General features: G+C 45.6%; 1 protein-coding gene across 1 annotated transcript in view; it reads left to right on the top strand.

Annotated features, from left to right (window-relative positions):
* The first annotated feature begins 2,500 nt into the window (after positions 1–2,500).
* Positions 2,501–21,988, top strand: part of CA5B (carbonic anhydrase 5B) — a 34,154-nt gene continuing 14,666 nt past the window's right edge. The window contains exons 1-2 of the mRNA XM_058658706.1: positions 2,501–2,651; positions 15,364–15,549. Coding sequence (XP_058514689.1) covers positions 15,408–15,549 — 142 coding nt within the window. The 5' untranslated portion in view covers positions 2,501–2,651; positions 15,364–15,407. The remainder of the gene's footprint in view (positions 2,652–15,363; positions 15,550–21,988) is intronic.

The raw sequence follows: 21,988 nt of genomic DNA on the forward strand, positions 1-21,988 counted from the left end.
GTGAATAAAGAGGTTTTGATGCGTTACAGAACTAATTTGATGCACAGTTTCCTGGAGTAGGGGGAGGAGCTCTGGGCTAAACTTATTACACTGAGTTCCCACTTAGCTCACTACATCATATTTATGAGGAAATTGTGTTTTTCTGAAGACTAAAATCAAAGCTGTGCTTCTGTAACCACATACTTGATTGATTCTTGCATATGGACAATGGAAATCCTGAAATGATGGCTATTTCCTTCTTTCTGTGGTCAGTAATACCTTGGACTCCAGTTTCTGGCCTGCCTCTGGTGAGCATTCTGGGTCCACTGGAATGCACATTTGAACAACAGTATATCACCGACTGTGTTATTTTCCTTCTGTTAAAGAGTCCTCTTTCCCTAGTACCTTCAACTGTTTCTTTCATCTAATAATGTCTGTTATTTTCACAAGATGCTTCAAATTATGTGTGGAATAAGATCAGGTATAACTACTTGTATAAAACTCACCTCTAATGTAAACCAATTTCTGTGACTTGAATTTCCAAGTCAAAAATGATTCAAGGTCAGAGTGAGCTTAAGAAAACTGTTGTATTGGGTCAGGTGCAGTAGCCTATGGCTAAAGTTCTTGCTTTGCATGTACTGGAATCCCATAGGGGCACTGGTTTGTGTCCTGGCTTCTCTGCAGCCCTTCCAGCTCCCTGTTTGTGGCCTGGGAAAGCAGTTGAGGATGGCTAAAGCTTTGGGACCCTGCACCCACGTGGGAGACCCGGAAGAGGCTCCTGGCTCCTGGTTTTGGATCAGCTTAGCTCTGGCCATTGCAGTCACTTGGGGAGTGAACCAGTGGATGGAAGATCTTTCTCTCTGTCTCTTCTTCTCTCTGTAAAGTCTGACTTTCCAATAAAAATAAATAAATAAAATTAGAAAAAAGAAAGCTTACTAAATTCTCTGTTTCTATGCAATGTGTTGAATATGCTCAACTGCTTCAAACCAGAAATAGAATGGAGGAAGTGATGTGTGATCACAAGAACATTACCTGGGCATGTGAAGAAATAAAAGTAGCAACTCCTACTACTAAGGTGAAATTGTATGTTTCTATATACGCGGAAAGGATAGATATTCAATGAAGATTTATTGAGAATTTACTTTGTAGAGAAATGTACTAGTACTATCAAAATGCCTTCCTATGGTTTGCTATCCCAAATATTCCTAGCACTGGGATCAAGAAAACCTGATTGCCAAGTCCTTTTGTATCAGCCTTTTGCCACATCTTCCCCAAACTCCTCATTTCTTGTGGCATCTAAGCTTCAGGGTGGGAGCTTTCTGAGAAGCTTCTCTCTCTCTCTCTCTCTCTCTCTCTCTCTCTCTCTCTCTCTCTCTGACAAGGGCGGAGGTACTGACAAATGCAATTGGAATGAAGGAGACCAAGGTTTGGCTACAGAGGAATAAACTGGCTATGATCTTTGCTGTTATTCTTGTGCACCCAGAACTGTAAGTGGGGATCCAGCAAAGCAGGGGAGTTCAGACCTCAGGGTTGGGCCCGGAATTTGAGTCTCAGGGCGTTGGTATCTGCACAGCAGGAGTGACTTGGAGCCTGGCACGGGTCTTGAGGAGACTTCAGGAAGGGGTGAAGCGGGAGCGTTCAGGAGCCTAAAGGAACGCTATTTCCCTGCTCTGGCTTGGAGGATATGGAAACCGGCTAGAAGGCACACAGATGAAGTTTGAGTTCAGAGGATGTGAGAACGGCTTTTAGGAACTCAAAAATAAATTGGACATGAAAACTAGTGGACAAAAACAGTACCGCTGTTTGTTGCCCTGTTTGAGTCTTCATCAAGTCATGCAAACTGAGGGAAGTCACTTCTTGGACAAGGCGCTTTGGCCCGCAGCCTAATTTCACCCTGCAAACTTGGCCAGCGGTGGGCCAGGGGGCTGTAGACAGACCGATGCCACGGAGGGGGGATGAAGGACTGGGTCAGGGAAGAACCTGCAGGCGTGATCCAGCGCCGCAGACTGAACCTGGGTGAGTCTCGGGGGCGTGGCTAGGACACGTCACGCGCCGTGGTCATATGGGGGTGTGGCCACCGCCTAGGGCGCAGGTTCCTGCGGTCTGGTGGGGGCGTGGCCAGAGCCATTCTTGGGGAAGTACCCGCATGGATCCGCCTGGAGGGGGCGTGGTCTCCAGGGAAAGGGCGTGGCCCAAGCTTTAGGGCGTGGCTTTGGTGGCAGCTGCTCTCGTGCCACGGGTCCTAAGGGGAGAAAGAGCGTCGACTTTCGTGATCTGGGAAAACTGTCAGGTAAGAACCTGAGACCCAGTGGAGAGAGGGCGTCAGCGGGGGCGGGCCAACTCGGAGAGCCCTGACTCCTCCTCAGGACGCCCTGTTGTGCCGCGCCAGGTCCAGGAGCTGGGACAGCTGTTGGTCCCGAGAGCGGTGGCTGAGTGCTCTGCAGGACGTCTTGAAGGGGTGGTGGGTCCTAGCGGGCCGGCGCCCAGCCCCAGCACTCTTTTTCCATTGTGGGACTCACCAGTTGATCGCACCTTCTTTAGGGTTCTTTCGTTTGGTGGAAGAAGGGCTGGCCTCAAGAATTTGTGGGGGGCGGGAGGCCGGTTGCTTGAAAGAGATGCTGATCTTATTAACTCCACGAAGTGGATCAAGCTGTGCAATAGCTGCAAAAGTGGTGAGGGCTCTGAGTCAGGAGGCTGCACTTCCAGAAACTAAAGCGCCATTCTCCAGGACGCACCCCCACCTGCATTGGCTTTCTTGCTTATCTTATCCTCACCCTGACTCCTTGCCGGGGTCTGTGAGCAGATACCCAGCCACCCCCGGGCCAGGGAGAAGCTTTGCAGCGATGCCCTGCGGAAAAATCTGAGCCCACCCCGCTGGGCACTGCCTTCTGGCCTTCTGTTTTGTGCCCCGCCCTAGAGCTAGACGACAGGAACCTCGCAAACCCACGCACTTTGGGTGGCTGGCATTCTTTGTAGAGTTCATTCTGAAATGTTTCTGCCCGGGGGCTGCCGGAGACTTGTTAATGAGTATCAATGTCCTCTCCTCCCGCGTTTTATCGCTGGGAAACTTTGCTGAGTGTGCAGTTAATGTGTACAGCTTCGTTTAGATAGAACTTGCTCTCAGCCTCTGAAAACCACATTGTTGTCTGCTTCCCCTTCTTCCTTTAGCAAACAATCTGGCCATTTCCACTCAGCTTTGCAAAAAGCTTGCCTGGAATGTGAAGAGGAGCTGTCCTGTGTGTCCAGTGAAAGTGTAGCTAACTCATCCTCTCACTGGCCATCCCTCAGAGTGCCCACTGTTCTTGGGTTTTTTGGAAATGGAAAACCTTTCCACTTGCTACAACTTTCCTCCTTTACTCAGATATTTTTCAAACAGTAACACGGCCAAAATTTGCTGGTAAGCCAAAAGCATCCGGGGCATCGCTCTGTGCACCTGCCACAGTTGCCTGGGCTACCTGCAGCCAGGCAGAGGCCTGTCACTGCTCAAGGCTGCACTGAAGTCAAGGGTGAGGGCATCGTGAGTCAGTGAACAGCGGTAGTTCAGAAACCTGATCAAAAGGAGAAGATGCATTTCATCTCATGGCAGCCCTGGCCGGTTTGTCCACCTTACAGACTACTACTTGGATATGGAATTGGAAACATTTGACCACTTGGGATGTGGATCCTGCTCCCAGGGAAGAAGTGGGTGAGAGGAGGAGGTTGAACTTTGTCAGCCAAGATTTGGCAACATAATCTCTAATTTAGATTTCAAGGAATTGCAAAAAACTTGCTTGCTTTTGAAACCAGGAGGGGGAGAAAGAAGGATTGATGTGCTGAGAACCAGAGGATTGTTTTCAATGTGATTATAACCTTTGATCAGTACTTTCTCATGATTTTTTTTGTAATAATATAAATGGCTTCATTAGGCAAAACTACTTGTTTAAAAATACAATGTATGAATGATTTTTTTTAAGTTTACTTTTATTTATTTGGGAGGGAAGCAGGGGAAGAGAGAGAGAGACAGGGGGACAGTGAGAGCGAGAGCCACAGCCAGGAATGGGCCAGCTGTGGCCAGGACCCCCATCCGCTGCGGCTCCGCAGAGGGTGCCTTAGGGTAGCCTGCAATAGGAAGTACAGGCAGGACTTGATTCCAAGCACTCTAATAGGAGATGCTAGCAGTGAAGCTCTAGGGCTTTCAGAGTCTTCCCACATATTTTTAAGTCTGTGACCTCGCAGATAAGGAGAATGTTAGTAAAATCTACAGATATATATAAATAATCTGATTCAAAAGGAATGAAGAAGAGCAAATTATCTCCCCATTGGTCCACAGTCTGTCTTGTCGACAAATTAAATACAGATACTCTTTTTTTTCATAAAAATGTTGAGTGAGCCAAGTAAGTTAAAATAATTGACTCTCAATAAATGATTGGTTCTAATTGAACAGGGAGTTGGCCTTAGGCATAAACATAAAACATGTGGGGGCCAACGGTTACGATGCCACTTGAGGCTGCTGCATTCCTGTGTCCTGTTGTACCTATGGTCAAGTTCTGCTGCTGCTGCTGATTCCAGCTGGCTGCTCCAGTCCTTCAGTCGCTGCCTTTCGCATGGAAGACCCCATGCAGTCCTGGTTCCTGGTTTCACCCTGGCTCAGACCTCACCATGGCAGGCATCTGGGGCGTGAACCAGTGGACAGAGCTCTGTCTCTTCCCTGCTCCCTTCCTCCTTCTCTCCATCCCTGTCTCCCTTCTTTAAAAAAATGAAAATAATTAATATGCTGGTACAAAAATATATTTTTAAAAATACCACCAAGCATTGTGTATTGCTATGGATATTGTAGCCTAGCATGAGCTCATTTGAGTCCCAGTTTCAGATTTGCTGGGAGCCATCCTTGCTTCTGACCTTGCACGCTCTGTTTCTTCCTTGATTGCCTTTCACTATTCTTAGTCTGCTGGCACTCTTACTTGTCCCTTTTTGTCAGTCTCCCTCAATACACCTATACTCCTTGCGGGAGAGGTTTTACCTTCTGTCTCCAACTGCAGTTGAGTACTACATCGCCAACTCCCACTTGGGCCCCTCCTCTCAACGGCCCCATTGGCAAATCCCATGCAACCGTCTTTCCCTTCCCTGTTCCTCAGGCCAGGTTCGGCCTTCACTGCTGCGGTGACGCCAACATCACTTCAGCCATAAAAATCATAGACATACCTTCTACTCCCTTCTAATTTTTTTTTTCCAAAAAATCAATATAACTGTCTGTTGAACATAAGTATCTTGTTCATCTCTCCCATCAGTGCCTGGGTGAGTGCTTTATTATATCGAGTTGAATCACTGGAATTGCATTCCCCACTCTGCATGCCCACTAGTCTGAGATACCGATTTCTGTTCTTTCTGCTCTACCGTTTTCCTTACCTCATCATAGCAACTCTGTCCTTCCAGTTGTTAAGGCCAAGAATCTTCCACCGATGTTTAACTCTTTTCGTTTACATTTTACATGATATATCCAAAACCCAACTGTTTCTACCACCTCTACTGTGACATCCCTAGTATAGATCTCTGGAATGTTCTAAATAGTCTTCTCCATCCCTTTCCTCCACCCCAAGACAATTTTTAATAAGAGCAGACAGAATAATTTTTAAAAAGTATAAATCAGACTGTTGATTTTTTTTGTAAAAAAGCTCTATATGTCCCCGTTTCACTTGGAGCAGTGGTTCTTTTCTTTTTTTTTTTTAAAGATTTATTTATTTTATCACAAAGTCAGATATACAGAGAGGAGAACAGACAGAGAGGAAGATCTTCCGTCCAATGATTCACTCCCCCCCCAAGTGAGCCGCAACGGGCCGGTGCGCGCCAATCCGAAGCCGGGAACCAGGAACCTCTTTCGGATCTCCCACGTGTTTGCAGGATCCCAATGCATTGGGCCGTCCTCGACTGCTTTCCCAGGCCACAAGCAGGGAGCTGGATGGGAAGTAGAGCTGCTGGGATTAGAACGGGCGCCCATATGGGATCCCAGGGCTTTCAAGGCAAGGACTTTAGCAGCTAGGCCACGCTGCTGGGCCCGGAGCAGTGGTTCTTAACCTGGGGCAACCAGAGGATGTGTGGCAATGTCTGAAAATATTTTTTTGTGTTCACACCTCTCATACCAGATACTGCAGGCATCTGTTAGCGCTGGCCAGCTGAGGTGCTGCCAAGAGCCTACAACGCACAGGAGAGCCCCTACAACCAAGAGTGGTGTGATCAAAAACGTCTACAGTGTCAAAGCTGAGAAACTGTAACTTCTAGAAGCCTTGCAATGGCTTGAAAGTCTGATCCATCTAGGGGTCCATTATCTCTGAACCTCACCTCCTCCTACCTTCCTTCTGGTTTGCTTCATCTCTGCCATTTCGACCTCTTTCCATTGAATGTGCTAAATATTCTCCTGCTTCAAGGTCTTTGAACAGCCAGTCTTTCCCACTTAGATAGCCAAGTAACCAACTCTCCACCTCCTTAAGTCGTTTCATTAATAGAAATGAGTGGACCAGGTTTGTTTTTTCACACTAGAATAAATTCAGGCGTGAGACAGAGAGGAGTGGTAACCAAGGTAGCCAGGTTTAATGGGCTGGGACATCCATCGGCATGGATGGGCAGCTCTTTAGACAGAATCTGGTGCCCACTCATTCAGCGGGGGGCAAGCACGGTGACATGGTTCAGTGGGGAGAATGCGCCTGCAGGCCAGGTGGGCGACTTGGGAGAGAGCTGCCAGTTGAGCAGGCAGTCTGTTCTCACGCTGAGGCTTTTTAGGGAATAGAGCCAGTTCTGCTGCTTCTCCTTTCCCTCCTCCCTCTTCTCCTGGGCAGAGGGTTTGCTGAGTGTGAATGACTTACTCAGTGTGAATCAGGTCAAACGCCTCCCAAGGTTTCAGTACTTAGCGCCCTCAGACGGGGCAGCCCACGGGCTCCAGGCAGAGGGGCTTCCCCAGTTTTATTGCCCAGTGTTCCCAGGCTGGGTGACCAGTTTGGTACTTAACAGAGAAGATTCTAGGGAACTTTCCTTGGAGGAAAGGCTGAGACCACCTGCAAAGGTTAACAGGATCTGGGCAGGACTCTGCATCCCGGGGCTCTGCTTCCTGTCAGAGCCTCTATTGATGCTTGCACATGCGCAGGCTGCTTGCCAACTTCCTACCTAACACTCCAAACACTGCTTCAGTTTCCACTTCTCAGCGAGGCCTCTCCTGAAGTTTATTTAGAAATGGAAAGCCCATCCTCAGTGGACGCAAGCTGCCCTTTCCCTGGATCAGGATGTAGTCTGTGTGGCCCGGTCACTTGCTTGTTACGGTTGCCGATATGTCACACATCCTGCTGGAATGCAAGCCCCCGGGACAGGCTCTGTGCTTGGTTTCCCCGGTGAGCCTGGAGACCAAGTAAAAGCACTGGCTGAAGGTTGGCTAAGGTGACAATCCCTTGCTTGACTCTCCTGGTTCCGCTCTTCGCCTGTCCCCAACCATGCTGTGGTCTGTTGTCACCATCGTGAAAAATAGGCACGTGTCTCAGATGGCTCACCTGTGAGCACAGCCCTGCCATGCCAGCTCAGCCTCACTGGTGCTTTTCCCCATGGCTACCTATGGAGTAAGGCCAAGTGTCACTTACCCAGCCTTCTCTGGGTGCCATGCTAACACCTTCTTACAGCCTCTTGAGCAGGATCCTGTGCCCTGGCCCTTTATCTGTTTATACAGTTCTTGTGGCTGGCCAGCATGCTGGAGGCCTTGTGTTATCAAACTTCCTTTGAAGGTAGAGATAGCGCGTCCTTTGGGGGCGTGTACATCCAGCTGGCATTATCATCCCTAATATTACTAAATCTCTTTCCAGCTGGAGTGTAAGCAAACTTAGGACTCCTTTAACACTTGCTTGCAGCTACCCCTGTGACACTGGAATGTTTTGAACAAATCTAAAGCTCTGCTTATTTCAACCACAGCTGAGCTCTCTGACTATGGGACCAAAATACCTCCTCCCACTGTCGATGTTCTCATTACCCCTGAAATTTGCCCTGTCCATTCCTCTGCCTTGGCAGTTCCTGTTGAAATTGTCCCTTTCCTATGACACATACTTCAGGTGTCACCCCCTTCTGAAAATGAAGAGTCCCCTGCCCCTGTATTCTCATTGCAGGACACCAAGACTAGCATCCCCTCCCAGCTGGGATTAAGAAATATCTGCTTACTTTTGCTAAGTAAAATGAGTTGGCTACCAAAGAACACATATTCTAAGATTTCATTTAGGTGAAATATTGGAATATGCAAAGATATAGAGACAAACAGCAGATTAGAGGTCACCAGGAGCTGGGGAGGGGCAGAAACTTGTATATTTCAGTGATGACGAAAAACGTTCGGGTATACAGGATGGCCATGATTATACAATATTGTGAGTATTTTTAATACCATTGATTTTACACACTTAAAGTTAGTTAAAATGATAAATACAATGTTGATCTTACCACATGTTTTAAAAAGCAAAGTATCTGTTTAAATAGCTTTGCCTTATAAATTGCAAGTTTTCAGTAGAAAAGAGCATGACTTTAATTTTCGTATTAGTGCACCATTGCTTTTGATTAAGGGGTGGAGTGCATTAGAAAGAGAATACTGCCGTTTTTAAGATTTATTTATTTATTATTTGAAAGGCAGATTTACAGAGAGATAAGGAGGAAAACAGAGAGTCTTCTATCTACTAGTCCACTCCACAGATGGCTACAAAGGCTGGAGTTGAGGTGATCTCAAGCCAGGAACTCAGAGCTTCCTTCGGTTCTCCCACACAGATGCAAGGGCCAAAGCCTTGAGCCATTCTCCACTGCTTTCCCAGGGCGCAAGCAGAGAGCTGCATGGGAAGTGGAGCAACTAGGACTAGAACCAGCACCCACAAGGGATGCTGCAACGAGAGGTTTAGCCTGTGATGGAAATAACATGAAAGAAGTGCAGTAGAAGTGGTTACACTGAAGGTTAGGTAGGCACTGAGACACATTATCAGATTACCAAGTTTATTTGCTTTTGTAGTTTAAAAAATCTAATAGCTTTACATTCTTAATAAACTATCACTAAAAGCTATTTCATACAGATAAGTTTTAATTAACAGGATATTTGCCTATGAAAACTATAGTCATGGATACATTGATAATTATGTCTGAGATTTGCTTCAAAATAACCTGGAGAGGTGAAATGGGGGGTGCATATGAATAAAGCACGATGAGCCATGAATAAATAATAATTGAAATGGACTATTGCAAACATAGGTGGTTTGCTATAATATTCTCATTCTATACTTGTCGCTTGGTATAGGTGGGGACTGATTCCAGGACCTCCTTAGGATACCAAAATCTGGCGATGCTGAAGTCCCTGGTATAAAATGCTGTGGTGTTTGTACACAGCCTAGGCATATCCGTCCAAACAGGGGAAACCATCCTGAGACAATACGATGTAGAGCTCTGTAAGTGGTTGTGATAGTGTATTATTGATGGAATAATGACCAGAAAAAGAGCCAAATCTATTCATTTCTAGATGCAGTTTTTGTCTCTGAACACTTGTGGTCCATGGGCAGTTGACTCCATGGATGTGGAACTGGTGAATGGGAGGGCTGGCTGTATTTTTAGAAGTCAGAAAATTTCCATACTAAAAGGTTAAGGTAGCAGAATCAGATTTTGAGTTGTGGTGGCTGATGGCCTATTATTTTGTAAACCTACTCAATTAACTGAGTTTAGAAATCAATAGCAGCTCAGAAATATCAAAATCACTTAAGCAGTACCCTCAGAACATACTCCACATCAGGGACCCTGGGATGACATCAAGTGGTTGTCCCATACCCTCAGGTACTGATGCAGCTGGGCTGCTGGGAGAATCCCAATTCTCGTCTCCCTTTCCCCAGATACAGGCGAAAAAAGAGGAGATTGGAATCAATCATCTCATCTACTTTGCCCCAGTCCTAGACCCTCTCCACCCTAATCAGTGGTCCACATGGGTGAGCATCCTTTTCAACTATGTAAGCATCATCAAAAATAAAATAAATGTCTTATAAAAACAAAAAATAAAATAATAAATAAAATAATTATTTTCAATAAACAGAAGAAAGTATTTAAAAACAAGGTGTTACCATTTGGCTCAAGACACTATCAAGATAATCTGTGGAAAGTTACCTCCAGTCTATGCTTGAAATCCTGAGTCAAACTTTTGCATATCTTTACAAATATGTATTTCTTTCATTTGCTTGAAAGACTGTGATATAGGGAAGGAAGGAGGGAAGGAGGAAAATGAAGAGAGAAAGAGAGCTATTCCATCCTTTAGTTCACTGCCAAAATGGCCACAACTGTCTGGGGGTGGGCCAGGCCAAAGCCAGGAGCCAGCAGCTTCTTTTGGGTCTCCCACATGGGTTCAGGGACATAAAGGCTTGAGCCATCTGCTTTCCCAAGCCATTAGCAGAGTGCCAGATCGGAAGTGGAGCAACCGGAACTTGAACAGGCACCCACCTGGGATGTCAGCTCTCATTTGCCAGGTGCATAGGTCCTTTGCATATGTGAAATAAGACACATTGTGGCACATGTGCCTCCTTCATGGGACACTTCTATTGGGATTCATGGACTTCCTACCAGTCTCCTTGCAGGTGGTGGCTATGCAGCTTTGCCTTGCCAAGAGGCCAATGTATACCAGCAACCTGATGCTCACGTTAAGTACAGAACATCAGGTCCAAAGGCTTGCACAATGCTTCTCTAGGCGGCCGGCTTGCTGGTAGCCAGAATTCTGCAGGGATCCCTCAATGGAGGGTAGTGACGGGAAGTAGCTCTGCTTCCTGCTTCCATGCACACAATGCTTGCCAGGTGTGATTATTCCTCCCTTTACTTGGATGGAGCCTGGTCTCCTCTGGCTCTGATGGAGCAAGGTCAAGGACAGCGGCACAGGGAAGAGCCAATTCAGAGGAAGCATGTGCATGAAGAGCAGAGGAGAAAACCACAGCTTGCTTCCTTGCTCTGCAGCTTTGGGGACCATGATTCTTTTTTATGACTCACACTGTTTACTGGAAAGTGGCTTTGAAGAAATAAAGATCACGTGTGCAAGTCAAAGATGTCTTTACTGCCCCTTCAGTTGCTCTTGTTGAGCCTTTGCTTCCTCATCCTCCCCACACCCATTTAGGCCCCAGTGCTGAAAGTTCTCCTTTGGAGGGCAGAAGGCAGAATCTGGGGGAGGACTGGCACTGTGTTGTGGCCTGCTCCCTTTTATTTTTTAAGCATATTTTTCATCCGGGACTCGGGGTGGGCGGGAAACTGGGTGGGGCTTCCCCCTCAATATCCCCCTTTACCTCAGATACAAGATGGAAACAATGTGGACATAATAGTATTACCCACTTCCCTATCCCCCTGAACCTTTTTTTTTTCTTTTCTTTTTCTTTCTTTAACTGTAATTAACTATGTAAAGATTGTCAACAACACAATAAAATAGATTATAAAAAAAAAAAGCATATTTTTCTTTTTGTTTTAAACATGTATTTATTTACTTACTTACTGGAAAGGCAGATTTACAAAGAAAAGGACAGAGAAAAAGATCTTCCATCTGCTGGTTCACTCCCCAAATAGCTGCAATGGCCGCAGCTGAGCTTATTTGATTCCAGGAGCCAGGAGCTTCTCCCGGGTCTCCCTTGCGGGTGCAGGTCTCAAGGGTCTGGACCATCCTTGGCTGCTTTCCCAGGCCACAAGCTGGATGGGAAGTGGAGAAGTGAAATTCATGACTTGAAATTAGTCCTTTTAGTGTACTATTCAGTGGCATATGTTGTGCAACTTCCAATGCTATTTAGTTCCAAAGCATTCTCATCACTCGGAAAAGAAACCCCACACCCACTAAGCAGTCACTCCCACTTCCCCTGCCCTTCAGCCTCTAGTAGCCACCCAGCTACTTTTTGCCCTGTTGATTTCCCTATTCTGAGAATTTAATGCATTTGATTTTTCCCCAAAACAGCACATTTTATTTTACAACCAACGACCCCCCCCAAATTTGTCAGTTGTGACTTGTAAGGTGGCTTTTAATTGCTTTCTGATAGTCACTCATGCTGAGCAGGATTTTTCAATCTTCAAAGCACTCAGACTCAATAGAAAATCTTCACTGCGCATGAGTTCACAAATCCAAGTGTCTTCCATTTAACTTAGCATTTAATTATCGATTTCCTTTGACATTAAAGGGTAGACAACGGTGTTTCTTTTAATTAATATATGTATGTTAACAATTTTAACAAAACCATAGAAACTGTACATGTTTATGGGGCACCCCATGATGTTTTGATATATGTATGCATTTTAATGTCCCATTTAGGTAAACATGTAAATCTCCTTACCATTTTTTAAAAAGCAGATTTTATTTTTACTGCATTAAAGATTTTTTTCCATTATTTTTCACGATAGATTTCTTTAGGCTCAGGGATTTCCTTTCCCCCCTCTCCCACTCCCCCCGTCCCTCATTGTTTTTATAACAACAGTTTAGTCCCTCAGCAACAGTCACAAGTCCATCACTCTGCTACTTAAGTGTGTGCTGACACTGTAGGTTTAGACAATGGTATAAAGTCCAGAATCCTATTGTCAAGATACATTTAAGAGTTTCATCTTGTATCTTGCAGGAAGGTTGCTTCATATCAGACAGAGCATATGATATTTGTCCTTTTGGGATTGGCTTATGTCACTGAGCAATTTTGTTGCAATGGTGGAATTTCTTTTCTTTTCTTTCTTTTTTTTTAATGGCTGAGTAGTATTCCATAGAGTAGATGTACCACGGTTTCTTTATCCACTCCTCTTCTGATGGGCATCTGGATTGTTTCCATGATTTTCCTATTGTAGATTGTGGTGCTGTAAATATAGGATGACAGATCCCTTTATCATATGCAGATTTCATTTCCTTTGGATATATTCCCAGAAGTGGGGTAGATTTATTTATTTAAAAGTCACAGTTACAGAGGGCGTGACAGCGAGAGAGAATCTTCTTTCCACTGGTCATTACCCAGATGGTCCCAATGGCTGGGCAGGATGAAGCTTTCTCTGGGTCTTCATGTGTTGCCCAGGGCCAAGCACTCAGGATATCCTCTGCTGGACCAGAACTGCAGTAGCTGGCACACAAACCAGTGCCCGTATGGAATGCTGGCATTGTAGGTGGTTGCTTTACCCGTTTTGCCACAAGGTTAGCCCTTCGCTGCAACTTTTTTTTATGCAACAAAAACAGATGGTAGCATGTTCTTTTTCTTGTTTAGTCAGTAGTGGTCTTGAGACCCGAGATTCATACATGATTTTTTACGTGGCTTCTTACGCTTAGCACCAAATTTTCATGGTACCTATATGCTATGACATATACTAGGACTTCATTTTTTTTGCTATGATCTGGATAACCTTTGCATCCTAGGATTCAACACAGTACCAAGGGAAAACCAAAAGTGTTGAAATGAGCATGCTTCCTGGCCAAATTCCTTCCCTGTGAGACTAGATTAAGTTCATTGTCAAGTAGGTTCCTCTTGGACCAGGCAGCCTTGGGGATTTTTCAGATGCTATCAAGTAGCATGTGAGCCTTTCCTCTTAAAGGGCAGCTATTAAAAGTGTTTTAAATGTACAAAATTTGCTACAAATGGGTGATGGTGGCATACAGGAAAATAAATAAAAAGAAAAACTAATACTAGCCCACAGCATGCTGGCAGCCACATCACAGGTCCTGGTTCTTGAAACGGACATCAACATCTTCTCTATCACCAAGGAAGTCCCTCAGGTCATGTAAGTAGTGTGCCAGGTCCACTCACTGTGTACCTGGTGCCGTGACTCTAGGACATAGCTGTGACTGAAACAGACACAGTCCTTCCCAATATGGGACTGAGATGTTAACAGGAGTGGAGTCATATAAGTCCACTTCCAGTCAAGTCTGCACCTTGTTCATCAAGTTTATCACCTGAGAGAAAGCCCAGGCACATGCCCAGGAAGAGGATGTTGGCCTAACCTGGTGAGCACATGGGCCAAGAGGCTCTGAGCAACCACACTGGAGGGAGCCCCCAAGAGGTAGGTGAGAATGAGCCAGGCCCAGATGGAGGAAGGCTGGTCTCAGCACAGGCTGGAGGCAGTGATGTGAGTTGGAAGATTTAAAGCCCACGTGGCTGGGACTCAGGCAGGAACACACATGGACGGGAGATTGTGAAATCAACAGGGTGAGGCCACCTGGCCCTGCAGCTACACAGTGTCCCAAACATCTGTCTAAATGCATCTCAAGTAATCACACTCAATGTTTCAAAGTCTACGGTGGAACAAATGTGTAATCAAGAAAAAAAGATTTTATTTATGTTTTTAATTTCAGAACTTGTTTGTCAGTTGGTACCAAAATAGGAGTTATCAAGAAAACTGGATCAAGCCTTGTTAGATTGGGGTCAAAGTTAGTATGTGTTCAACCTTGGTATGCCTATACATTTGGAACACCAAAATTGGAAAGGAATGCCTTCTGAGACTCTCTCTATGAGCAGTAGAGAGGGAGAGTTCAGAATTAGCTGTGTTCATTTTTCCCATGTTTGAGGGCCATCAGGTTACAGCTGAGTCACGGATTGTATTTTAACTCAGATTTCAGAACTGCCCATGGCTGTTTTGGCAGGAGGTAGCTCGGATTTTTCTTAGCTGTCCAGATGTGGGTGATTGTTTTTCTTCAGGCTACCTGGGATGAGCTTTCATGTTTGTATCCTTTCTACCTGTAGAAGCTCTGATGGGACAGATGTTCGGCGTAGCAGCTGAGATGCTACGTGGGGCGTGTATACCCCGCATCCAGGTGCAGACGCTCAAGTCCTAAGTCTACTCTCATTTCCAGCTCCCTGTTGCTGCTCGTCCTGGGACACGTAGTGGCTGATGATGGTGCAAGTAGCTGGGCCACTGCCACACATATGAGACGCCTGAATTGAATCCCAGCCCCACCTCTGGTTGTTGTGGGGACTTGAGGAATGAATCAACAGATGAAAGATCTCTGTCTCTCCATTCTCTCTGCCTTTCAAATATATTTGGAAATCTATGTGTATTTAAATATGTGTGTAAATAGATAAATATAAAAATATATATATTGAGAAACAGCCATGTTGGATGTTGCAATCGCACGGAGTACATTTCCTTTTTCATTTTGTTTTGCACACAGTCTTCATCCATGTGAGCCATGAGAAGCTTTTCTCTGGACCGTTAGTATTTGACAACCCCAGGGGAATTGCTACGCACATGAGTCAGTTGTCCTGGCCCTGCCTTCTGCTGAGAAGCCCTGTGAGTTTGAACAACAAGAGTGAATAAACTGATGACTTGCCTGCCCTTCCCCCGCCTCGGGGTGTGTCCTCCCCTCTGAACATTGTCCTTCTCGGGAGTTTCAATCTGTGGTGTTTACACTTTTTCTCTTCTGCCCTCTTCCCTCCATGTTATTAGGTTTCTGCAAATTATTTGGGACCGATTGAGGTTTTAAGCTGAAGATGCTGGTGCTGAGTGGCCTGCGGGTCATTCTTCAAGCGACTCCATGCAAACTGTTGAGGAGAAGGTTCCAGATACCCGAGTTGCTGCTGGTGAGGTCATGCAGCCTTTACACATGCACGTACAAGTCCCGGAACCGAACCTGTGAGTACTCCTCTTTCTTAAAGAGCCATAAAGGCATGCTGGTTGCATCGTAATCACGGGGATTAAGCATCGGTGGCTACGATGTCACTGCCGTTGCAGTCTGCAATTCTAGACCCCAAGAACTGTGAGAGTAACTGTTTCTCCTTTGATCTGTCAAAGCAAAGTATTGAAAGGTCTTACTTGGCCAATTTGAGAATGTTAATATGATATCCTATAGAAACTGGCCAAGGAGGCTGGCCCAAGCCCACATGTTTTGGAATCTGTTATTTACTGTTTCATGTTAGCAAATGCTTTTTCAATCAGTTTAATTCCACTCACTGCAAACTCCTTCTGTGCACCATAAGTTTCTGAAAGTTACGTATTAATGCCTGCAAACAGTTCAGTAACTTCACATTCCAGAATATTCCATCCCGAGTTAGGAAGCACAGAGTTCATTCTAGCTGAGCAGCTTGCAAGTGTATACTGTGCTGAAAATATCAAGTAAGGCACACAATGGCTTTCCCTCAGACCTCCTGCACTTGGTTCCCCTCCTGGGAAGAAAACAGACTGCCCACCTGTGCACGGGGCAGGCGTCCTCCTCCGCTGCTGTTCTCACGTTGGCAGTGGCTCATTGTGCTCTTAGGGACTAGCCTATAAGCTGGCTAATGGCATCAATTACCTCTACACAGTAAGATGCCAGTAGCGCCCCCCTGCCCACACACACACACACTTGTAATAATCAAAAGTCTTTATAAAATTGCCAAACAAGCTGTGGGGCACAAAATTGACCCCTGGTTAAGAAGCATTATAATGGGGCTCAGCACAGTAGCCTAGCAGCTAAAGTCCTCACCTTGCACACATCAGGATCACATATGGGCATTGGTTCTAATCCCAGTGGCCTGCTTCGCATCCAGCTCCCTGCTTGTGGCCTGGGAAGGCAGTGGAGGACGGCCCAAGGACTTGGGACCCTGGCACTCATGTGGGAGACCTGGAACAGGCTTCTGGTTCCTGGTTCCTGGCTCCAGATCAGCTTGGCTCTGGCCATTGTGGCCACTTGGAGAGTGAATCAACAGATGGAGGATCTTCCTCTCTGTCTCCTCCTCTCTGTGTATCTGACCCTCCAGCAAAAAGAAGCAAATAAATCTTTTAAAAAAGAAGAAGAAGCATTATAATGGACTCAGTCTGTTGGCTCAGTGCCTAAATCCTTGCCTTGCAAGCACTGGCATCCCATATGGGTGCCGGTTCGTGTCCTGGCTGCTTCGTTTCACACCCAGCTCCCTGCTTGTGGCCTGGGAAAGCAGTTAAACATGGCCCAGGGCCTCGGGACCTGCATCCGTGTGGGAGAGCTGGAACAATCTCCTGGCTGCGGATCAGCTTAGTTTCAGCCATTGCGGCCATTTAGGGAGTGATTCAGCGGATGGAAGATATTTGTCTCTGTCTCTCCTTCCATCTGTAAATCTGCCTTCCCAACAAAAATAAATAAATCTTTTTTTAAAAGATGCATTATAATGATGGGGAAAGATAGTGAGTTTGAGGTTATAGAGAGATGAAGTGGTTAAGTATATTATTAAAGCAGATTTTTTTCATGTTTTCCATTATTGAAAAACAGTTTCCTGAGTTTTCAAAAGGTAGCTCAAAATGTGTTCTTACTGATGTTTATTCTCTTTGATCACCATATGTATAAAATGAAAAGAATGGATAAGAATACAAGATTTGTAGATTACTAATATTTATCTAGCTAAATCCGAATCTTGAAGCAACTTCATAAAGAAATATTTTTCTAAGTTTGGTTAGCTTCTCTCAACCTTGACTGTGTTTTCATTATTCATATAATCTGGCCAGAGGCATAATACATTTCTAGTTGCTGGGTGTGGCTTCCTGTTGGCATGGCCACACCCTTCCCACACTGGCTCATTCTAAACAGTGGCATTTTGTGGTCTAAGGCTGCAAATGGAACAGATTAGTCATATTTGTCTAGTTGGTAAAGTTTTGCTATTTAAAAAATTTTAACAGCAAGATGAACTCAAATGTCTCAATGCCTGTATTCTTAAGTTTTTAAGATTGTTTACTCCATTTAGAGCGGACAGAATCCAAACAATGGTGGCTTTGTGTGGGGTGGCAGCTTCACTTAATTTCCCACATCAAAAACAGGATTTTGTTTGTAGATTACTGGGGAAACCAGGGTATAGTCCCGCTTTGATTTTGCTTTTGGCATATTACATTGTCTTGACTTATTTTTACCCAGGAGATCTTAGAGTCGTGGCCGCCCAGGGCCGCTAAGCATGTCCTATGTTCCGGAGGTGCGTGTGAACACCTGTAGGGCGGTACTCACTGTTTCTAATGTACATGTGTGCGCAGCAATGACCCGAGTTTGTTGAAGGTTAGAAACTCAGTCACGCCAGCCATTTCGGGTGCTGTAGCCACCAGTAGCACCACCACCGCCATCATCATCATCATCCTCACCTTCATTGGCGCAAAGCCTGATGTTGAAACATGGCCATTTAAGATGAGGTGAAGCAAAAGAAGGAGTCAGTGGAATCAGATATTGCAGCATTTTGTAAAGCAGCATTTCTAGACAGTCTTGTGCTCTGGGCTTGTGCCTCTGCTTTTCCAGCTCCCTCAGGAGGGACTCACTGGCTGCTCCCTGTTATCTCACAGCGGACTCAGGAACTCTGGACTGGTTTAACCTGAGGGACTTGTAGACCATGCACCGCTCAATCACGACAGAAATAAAATCAGTTTCACTCAGGGTATCATCTAATGTAATTTAGCCTGTTCATCACTTAAAAGAATTTAGGCATGAGGTCATAGCTCTAGGAAAGTAAATGTAACAATTTAACACTTCTTGACTTAATGAAATATAAAAGAGTATCATCTAGAATACAAATGGTACAAGACCGATTATTATTCCAAGATTCTTAATGTTCATGATATCCTACATTGAAAAGGAAAAGAAACATTTTAGCATAACTTGGACTAGAAAGGCACTGTACCAAATGTAGCCACTAGTCCCATGTCAGTGTGTGCATGCACGATACATTTCTTTAAAAAGTGTCCAATCACATTTCCCTAGCACTTACCACATAGGGCATTGCCATCGTCAGACAGAGTTCTATTTACCATCACTGATCTGTATTGTGAGTGAAATGTGGTAGAAAGCACTTCTATTATTTCTCCAATTGATATGATAAGCCTACAGAGTAATAATATTAAAAACTTGTTTTGTGGTATTTTCACGAATCACTCTGATAAGCCTTAAGATCTTGGGGCTCAGGATGCCCCACTTTTTTTTTTTAGCAACTTTCAAACAGGCTCAATAAACCATGAGTCCCTAGAGAACCAGTGGCCCCAGGGTTATCTTCAGCTGCCTAGGGCTGACCCAGAGCCCTGGGCCTCATCAGGAATGTGGCCTTTAATCTCCTGTGCTGGGAGCTGCTAACCAACTCCCCAGCCAGCAAGGTGTTTTTTCTGGCCCTGATACTTGCACAAGGCAGTTTGTGATTCTGTGACATCCTCACCTAGGTGCTGTGCAGGATCCTGTGTGTGGGGACACTGCAAAAAGGCCCAAATCTGCAAAAAGGCCTTCAATTATGTGAGGAAATAGCACATCGCAAGAAAAAGGACAGTGCATGGCAAGGCACAGAATAAAAAGCAAATAAAGCTCTAGGGCAGTGCTATCCAGTAGATAACATAGCTACACATATGAGCCAGGTAATTAATTCTGTATTTTCTTTTTTTTAAAAAAAGATTTTTTTTTTTTGGAAAGGTAGATTTGCAGAGAGAAGGAGAGACAGAGAGAAAGATCCATCCTCAGGCTCACTGCCCAGTGGCCACAATGGCCAGAGCTGAACTTGTCCGATTCCAGGAGCCAGGAGCTTGCTCCAGGTCTCCCACGTAGGTGCAGGGTCCCAAGGCTTTGGGCCATCATCAGCTGCTTTCCAGGCCACAAGCAAGGAGCTGGATATGAAATGAAGTACACGGGACATGAACCAGCACCCATACGGGATACCAGTGCTTGCAAGGCAAGGATTCAACCACTGAACCATCACTCGGGACCCATATTCTGTATTTTGTAATGACCATACTTTCGGAAGTAAAATTGGGCCTGGCACAGTAGCCTAGTGGCTAAAGTCCTCACCTTGCATGTGCTGGGATCCCATGTGGGTGCAGGTTCATATCCCGCCTGCTCCTCTTCCCATCCAGCTCCCTGCTTGTGGCCTGGGAAAGCAGCAGAGGACGGCCCAAACTCTTGGGACCCTGCACCCACATGGGAGACCCGGAAGAGGCTCCTGGCTCCTGGCTTTGGATTGGATGTTGCGGCCACTTGGGGAGTGAACCAGTGGATTGAAGCTCTTTCTGTCTCTCCTCTCTGTAAATCTGCCTTCTCAATAAAGATACATAAATCTTTTTTTAAAAAAAGAAGTACAAATAAGCAGGTAAAATTAGTCTTATTGATATGTTTTATTTATCCAAACTCATCTAAAATATCGATGTGGGTGGGGTACTTTTTTTTATTCTAGGCTCTTATGTACAAAGACAAGAATACATAAATCTTTTCAAAAGATGAGCAAGCAGGCATAAAACCCACGTCCACCTGAGGGCATAGGTTGCCCCACACAGAGAAAAGTACCCAGCATGAGTGGGCAGTGGGCCAGAGGATTGGCACCACAGGCCGTGGCTTTACCTGATACGCCACAGCATCAGGCCCTGGAAATGAATGTTTCACATTCTTTATGTTGTACCATGTCTGCAGAGTCGCTTGGGTCCCACACGGATCGCACATCGCACCTAGACAGGCCACAGAGGGTCTCTGCCGTATCGGAAAGCTCAGATCTAGAGAGAATGACTGCTGAGGACCGCGAGCGGATGAAGGGATGCTTATACAGGGAGAAGTGTCAGGGAAGCGGCTTGAACAAGCTCTGAAAGCCTGGAAGAATTTTAAAAAAAAAAAAAGGGCAGATCTGATGAGGAACCTAGGTTGCATTTGGAATCAAGCAGACAATAGGAGTGAGCAAAGGGTAGGGAGACTGGTTTGGCTTGCTCTGTTTGAGCAGCTAACTTCAGCCCTGGCGGCCACAGAAAAGGTGCAGTACACAAATCCTTTGGGCAAATAAAGCAAATACACATTGCATAAGGAATGGCTGAGCGTTGGATGAAGTGAGAAGGCTTGCAGTAGGAGTGTGGGAGAAGAAATATTAGAGTGATTGGAGAAAATATCAATATGAAGATAAGCCTTGAACTAGAAGACACTTGTACTGACGGTGAGGAGAATGAGGGGTATTTCAGCACACTACAAGTGGAGGTACGTCTGTATAGGTGCATAGTTGTAAGAACAGCATGACAGGTGCAGTATCATGACAAAGGAATAGCAGGCCAAAGAGAGACACATGACCAGAAAAGTAGCATGGGAGGCCAACATTTGGGAAGAAGGGAGTAAAATGGGACCAGCTAAGCGAGATGGGTTCAAAGAGGAAGACTTAGGCACTTGGATGCAGAAGTTGCTGGACAGACAGGTGAAATGTGAAGGTACGTAAGCTAGAAAAACTGCCAAGTGACAGAATACTTAAGAAGGGAACATAAGAGGAGAAGAAGCCGTCCAAAGCTTTCTGTGAAATCTGTGATCACATAGCCTCGACTAGGTTGTTAGTCATGGGCAAGGTAAGGATGAGTTAGATTTAATAGGTTGATAAGAAGTAGAAATGTGGGCCCGGCATGGTAGCCGAGTGGCTAAAGTTCTCACCTTGCATGCGCCAGGATCCCATATGGGCATCAATTTGTATCCTGGCAGCTCCACTTCCCATCCAGCTCCCTACTTGTGGCCTGGGAGAGCAAGAGAGGACAGCCCAAAACCTTGGGATCCTGCACCTGTGTGGGAGACCCGGAACAAGCTCCTGGCTCCTGGATCTTGGCTCCTGGCTCCTGGGTTCAGATTGGCTCAGCTCTGGTCGTTGCAGCCACTTGGGGAGTGAATCAGCAGAGGGAAGATCTTCCTGTAATTTTCCAACAACACCCATTCATTGCTCCCAGGTCTGGGGGCTGGGAAGCCCATGGAGAAAGCAGCAGCTGATTAGGTGTTGGGTGAGAGCTTGTTGCTCTCTGCTTTCAAGACAGCTACTTCTTGCTGTGTCCTCGTGGCAGAAGGGGCCAGGAAGTTCCTGGAGGCCTCTTTTGGCAGGGCACTAATCTCATTTATCAAGGTTCTGCCTCCATGACCCAATCAATACCCAAAGAGCATACCTCTTACTACCATCACCTCGTAGGTTAGGTTTCAGCATGTGTATTTTGGAGGGACACACATACACAGAGCTAGCACAGACCTTCCTGATGCTCTCCATTGGACTTATTCCATCTATGATACTGATGGAAAGCCAGGTGGCTTGCAGAGCAGGGGAAGGCAGATATTTACACACCTGTGCATGTAACCTTAACTCTACCCATGTAATACGTGTTGGGAAGGACA

The sequence above is a fragment of the Ochotona princeps genome, chromosome X (genome assembly GCF_030435755.1).
Source record: "Ochotona princeps isolate mOchPri1 chromosome X, mOchPri1.hap1, whole genome shotgun sequence".
NCBI classification, from domain to species: Eukaryota; Metazoa; Chordata; class Mammalia; order Lagomorpha; family Ochotonidae; genus Ochotona; species Ochotona princeps.